Source organism: Ambystoma mexicanum, chromosome 7q (genome assembly GCF_040938575.1).
Source record: "Ambystoma mexicanum isolate Mex_15411 chromosome 7q, UKY_AmexF1_1, whole genome shotgun sequence".
Lineage (NCBI taxonomy): Eukaryota > Metazoa > Chordata > Amphibia > Caudata > Ambystomatidae > Ambystoma > Ambystoma mexicanum.
Window position 1 is genome coordinate 495,246,233 of NC_090941.1, and position 6,000 is coordinate 495,252,232.

Consider the following 6,000-nt stretch of genomic DNA (forward strand, 5'->3'; position numbering starts at 1 on the left):
TGAATGCCTCGCCGCGATAAGGGATATTACCCAAGTGACAATTTCGCTGTCGCCCGAGCATGTCCTCCTGGGGGTTCCGATCCCAGGTTCCTACCCGAGGACGGGAAGGAATGCAGCCCTAATAACCCAACTCCTACTGGTGGCCAAAATCACGATTGCTCGCACCTGGAAATCGGCAGAAGGCCCCTGACATCTCTCTGGTGGGTTAAAATTTGGGACATTTTGATAGCTTGAAAGGTCACGGCAGCCAAGGCGGGCTTGTTCCATCGTTTTATGAACATTTGGGCATCCCTATTAGACTATGACCAGAACTATCCGGCCCTAACCTATAAACCACACTTAATCACGAGAACCCTCCACCCAACCAGCGAACATTCGCACCCTGGCCCATCACAGTGAGACGAAGTGATGCAGCCCAAAGGGGGACAATGTGGGTGGGGGAAATATCGACTTGCACGTGTCTCGTGAGCCTATAAGTAATTGTTAATGTTTTCGCTCTCCTGTGTGTGCTGATTTACAAATAAACAAATTTTTTTAAAAAATGATATCGGCACAAATATGGCCTAGACCACCACATCACCACAGCCCCATCATTACCATTTACCCCAGGCCTCAGTGCATTCGGACCATTGTCATGTGAGTTGAGACACAGGAATGCTTGCATGGGTGGTGTCACAAATCGAGGATAGACCTGAGAAATATCTCACCCCTGTTGCTCTGGATACTTCAAATTGAATGTAGAATCTGTTCTGCCTGCTTGAGTCCAGTGCCATATGCAGAAGGCAGGTGAAGGATCAAGCGAAGCAACAACTCTAGTGCCAATGTGTAAATCTACACAGAGGACATTGGGGGGGCGCAGTTTATATACTAGCACAAAGCACTGATGGGCCCTGTGTTCATACAGTCTTCAGAGCTAACATTTTTTGTGGACATGCATCAGAAGGGCATCCAGTTAATTAGCCTCCCTGCATCTATGTCAAAATTTGTTTAAGGAGTTAGCGCTGGAGGTGGAGGTGCATGTATAATGACCGGGGATGGAATCACAGAAAGCGGGCCTGTTTTTGCGATTGTTTGACATCCACTTCATTACTTTGCTGACCAGCGGCTGCAGTATTTGGCTTCACTCTCATAGCGGGAGATACTATAATCTCATGAGGCTGTTGGCGTCTCATCTGCTGGCGGGTCCGGGCGCCGATCGTCAGCATTATCCACCTTTACCGGGCTCGTCCGATCGACAGGTTCCTCCGTTTCCGTAACTCTTAGCAGCTTCACCATCCTTTGATCAATGTCAGTACCAATGGCATGATACAGGAAGATGTTACGCCTGTCTGCCTCCTCACCGCAAGAGAGTAACACTCGCTGTCACTCGCAAAGTGGGACAGGTATTGTACAGCACGTCAGCAGGTAGCTATGAAAACTGCAGGCAGACTGTAGACTCCACTCTCCACAGTAACATTCCCCTATTCACTGTGACCTCCAGGCTCCTTGGAGGGGCATCTGCAATCCACACAACCCCATGCTGCCTTCCTTCCTTAAATTGTGGCCAAGGTGTGGGCCCCAGAAACCCCCAGCACTATTGACTTCTGTTGCTAAACTCCAGTGCCATGCCCTTTGCAGGCCCCGGGGAGAGAGCCATCTGCAGCCCCTGCACAAGCCTCTGCACCTCTTGTACTCAGCCCAGTTAATGCTACGGGGATGCAACATACTCACACCATGCCTTCCTGAAGTCCAAGCCCAGAGGGAACAGGTGGAAAAGGAATAATAAACCGCATTCTTAGACACACAAAGCCCAGCAGCGGGGTCAAAACCTATAGGAAAGCAATAGACAGCTCAGCCGGCCTCTCCAGGATGCAATGTCCAGGAGGACAGAAAGCAGAGCGTGCATGCGCAGCCACCTACAAGTGTTGGCACCCCTGGCACCCACCCCAGCAGAAAGTCCCTGTGAGCCCCAGACTCACTAGCCTAGGGTTGCCCTCCCCTCTTGAGGTTTAAGCCCAATGCAGACTGAGGGGAAATAAAACAGCAGTCTTACACGCACCAAGCCCAGCAGCAGTGTCATAACTTCAGAAAACAAGAGAACAGCCCAGCAGGCCTCTCCAGGGTTCACTGTCTGGAAGGACAGAAAGGAAATGGTTAGATTATGGGACAGGTGAGGTGCTTTGTACCCTAAGCAGGGAAGAGGGAGAGACTATAAAAATAATGTTGGGAATGTGTTCTTTAGGAAGATGAATCACCTTTTTAAGCAAATTCGGTAATTAGGCAGAAGGACATAGACGTGATGCTGCCTCTAGCTTCTAATTTGAGCAGAGAGATAGATTAGGTCATTAACTGTCATGAAATGTCATCCCAGACCATGTTTTGAAGATTGTCTTTGTTTGTCTTTTAGGTGTTTGTGGCCAATCCAAGCAAAACCCAGCCAATTGTGGACATCCTTTTGAAGAACCAGACCAAGCTTATCGACTTTCTGAGCAGCTTCCAGAAAGAAAGGACAGATGATGAACAGTTTTCTGATGAGAAAAATTACTTGATTAAACAAATTCGAGACTTGAAAAAGCCAACAGCATAAACATGTAACCCCCTTCCAGGCAATAATCTCAGCTCACTTAATAAGCGTTGTTTAAAAAATCTGATGAAGGCATCACCAGTGCCTATTTTTGTTTTAGATTAGTAAAATGGCTGCCAAGAGTTTAAGGGTTTTATATTAAAACTAAAAAAAAGACTAGTTTCATATTTTCTTCTTCATCGAGTGTGCTAAATAATGTGAATTTGGAGGGCAACAGGATCTGGCATTGCACAACGTATGTGTTGATGTCCATGCTTGTGCAGTAAATAGCGATAATTCCTTTATCGGCAGAAGTGTGCTGCCATTGAATAGAAAATGATGGGTTTGTAGGAGTGTTGATTACTTCTCACATTTGTTTTTTGCCTTCCTTGGTCTTCTCCATACTTAACCGAGATTTGCTCTAGTCACACACTGCAACTTTCCTCTGTTTTTGCTGTCCTTCAGCATCTCCTCCAGGTCCGATCGGAGAAGCTTGTGGCAGCAGCACCAAAACTCAACCCTATTGAACTAGCACCTGTTCCCGAGCACCATCTATTCTTCGCCCTTGACGCTGTACGCCATTGACGTAGCTCAATGAATCTCATTCTGTGAAGTTCCTTGGTGGGCACACAAATTATGCTGAAATGGAGAATGAAAGTGAATGGTGGATTCTTCTCACAGTCCAACAATACACATAAGGTCCTGCTCTAACTGGTATTATATGAAACTATTTTTGTAACACAGAAAGCGCACCACAGAACCCAGCTAGCTTCTTATAACTGCATTTTATATAAGTGTACAACCGGCAAACTGTTAACTTTTCCACACCAGCCATTGTCCCTTTCACTTGACAAATGTTGTTCTGCCTTTACTCTTTTGGGTGTGGGTGCACGTTTTTTCAACTTCTCCAACTTTTTCAATCAGTTTTTCTTTTCTAGGGTCCTGATTCTTTAGTGGTAGTCTTTTTCTTTATTTGTGGCCAAACCTTTAAATGGATAGAGGTGTGACTTGTACTTGGCAAAGTCAGCAACCCACTGCAGTAGCCTGAAGGTGTTGCTACTCTGAATGTTCAAGTGGCCTTTCCGGTTTTGGCGATAGGGGGCAGTAGTTGCTCCGCCCCTGTGGTGATTGGCCCCATGGCTGCGTTGCGCCTCAGACAAAAGTGAACATTCAAAGATGGTGGGATTTGTAGATGGTTATTGTGTGTCTGGGAAACAGAACAGCTTCTGGTTACAGTGGAACTGTAACGGGTCGCAGGATCAGTACAGTATTGAACATTGGACTCTTTTGGAAGCTTTCAGGTAGAAACAAAGGAGGTTTGCAGTGCTTGATGTGCACCGATGAAATCCTACAAATGAAAATGCCCTACAGACATAACTCAATTCCATTTTCGTTTCAGATTTAGAAACATTAACTTACACATTATATCTGACAATTCAATATAAAAAAAATCCAATGCTCTACCATATTATTCCACACCAGCGCAAACCGTGTGTTTTTCTTTGTGTTTCGCCAGCATTTTGCACAATACAGTTGATTGACAGCTTCTGTTCATCATAAATGCAAGTCTTTGTATTTCAGGAACATTGTAAATTTGAGAAACTCTTGTTTTAATAACTGTTGATAACTTTTAGCTCATCCTGTAGAAAATTGATAGCCTATCAGGTTACACGGAATGCAGTCCATAACTAATTGCATGTGACTGCAGTTGAACCTGTCGTAACAAACAGCGGGCATGGAAATGCATTTGGCTAAGGCGTAACCCTGTGTTAATAGCATGATTTACTTTGTAGCCTGTCTATAACACTAGCTGTTGTCTTATTGGCCTGTAACTCCGTTGCATACTTATAGGGTAAGCAACAATATCTACTGTTGTTGGCATTCTTTACGCTCTATCGTGCAAACAAAGCTTTCCTGTTTCTTTTCTTTTAAATCCACATGGGGGAGGACGGCTTAGAGTGCTGGGCAATCTCTGTGAACAATAACTAGTGTGGGAGTATACAGACGTTTGGTTAAAACTAGCTTGATTGCTTTTGAAGATGCTGTGTTTTCATTTCTTTCTGATTTTGTTCTGTTTTATGTGTCAGATGTACACCTCACAAGTGCAAATGGGGTAGGTTTGACTAATCAGTAGCCTGTAAGATAGCCTGGGGGCTAATGCATCTGTTGGTTGCTCTTTGGAATCTTACAGGGTGGACTTCATATGAGTTAGCTACAATGAGTTGAGGAGTAGCAACACTTATTTTTTTTACAGCACTTTGAAAATGCAAGACTGTTGTACCAAGAGCTACATAAAACACATTATGATGATTATTATTTTAGGTCGTGTGACATTTTGTCAGGGGGTATTGGTTTGTAAGAATTATTTTCAGTGCTGCCCAATGGGTGTTCTGAATGGACGTAAAGTAACTTAACAGCCACGATCGAGGGTGCTCGAATCCACTGGCTATATACCAAACTCTGAATAAAAGGTATATTTCTAGGGCCATTTAAACTCGAGATCTCTAGGGTTTCTAGCTACCACTGGAAGAACCATTGCAAAGCTGCAGGGGTATAGCCCAGTGATTTTTTCATGTAGCACAGACATTTGAGTTCTCTCTTGAAACGTTGGCAAATGTTCCTATTGCAGGGAAACTTTCTGTACAGTGGAGCCATGATCCAGTACCCCAGCAAGTGGCGATCTATTCACGACGTATCTATTATTATTATTCATTCCTGTGTGATGGGTGATTTATTTATTGTTCTGAAAACATGTGTTGTGATAGGAAACCTTTCCATTGAGATGATGGGGAGAAAAGCGCCTTGGATCTTATCCCCACGTTTGTTGTCCGTTTTCATTTCATGTAAGAAATGATGGGTGATGGTTACGCTGGTCCCAGTTCTTGTATTAATTTAAGGATCGCTTTAAATCGATGATTTTGTTCTTGGTTGGTATGGCCTTTAACCTCTTTGATGATTGTTAATTGGCAAAAACAGTAATGGGAATGTTCGAAATCAAGACAACCTAAGATTATGTCCAAAGAACTGTTGTGCAGTTATTGGATTGCATATTTACATTTTGCACCTTTAAGAAGGGGTGGAATCTAATAAATTAGAGAAATAGTCTATTTAAAATGCCATGTGTATAAAAATCAGTCTCTATCATAGCAGTTTGTATGTATAAAATTATATTTGCAGCATATTAAAGGCGTGGTTAATGAATGCGTGTACGTTTCTTATTTGTTCCCTTTTTATTTTTTCTCCTACCGATGCAAAAAAAAACGTGCATTTTGTTTTAGGGCGTACATCACCAACGTAAACCTGACTTTTTCCTAAATCAGAAGTAGCGAAAATTAGGATTGAGTGTCTAAAATGCCCTATCGAGGCAAATACTGAACTGGTGCTAAGTAGGGTGAGCTGAGGTGGCACAGATATTCTACATCAGAAAAACCACGATTTGGAAAAATGTATAGCTTTTG

At 43.5% G+C, this 6,000-nt stretch overlaps 1 protein-coding gene across 5 annotated transcripts in view; it reads left to right on the forward strand.

The window, feature by feature from the left end:
• CAB39L (calcium binding protein 39 like) overlaps positions 1–5,743 on the forward strand; it is a 1,166,132-nt gene extending 1,160,389 nt beyond the window's left edge. For 3 of the 5 annotated variants that reach the window (XM_069640066.1, XM_069640069.1, XM_069640068.1), the window contains one exon: positions 2,387–2,722. In XM_069640066.1, coding sequence (XP_069496167.1) covers positions 2,387–2,566 — 180 coding nt within the window. In that variant the 3' untranslated portion in view covers positions 2,567–2,722. Of the gene's footprint in view, positions 1–2,386 lie in introns of all 5 variants that reach the window. The other 2 variants (XM_069640065.1, XM_069640067.1) reach the window with 1 other exon arrangement.
• Positions 5,744–6,000: the final 257 nt, after the last annotated feature.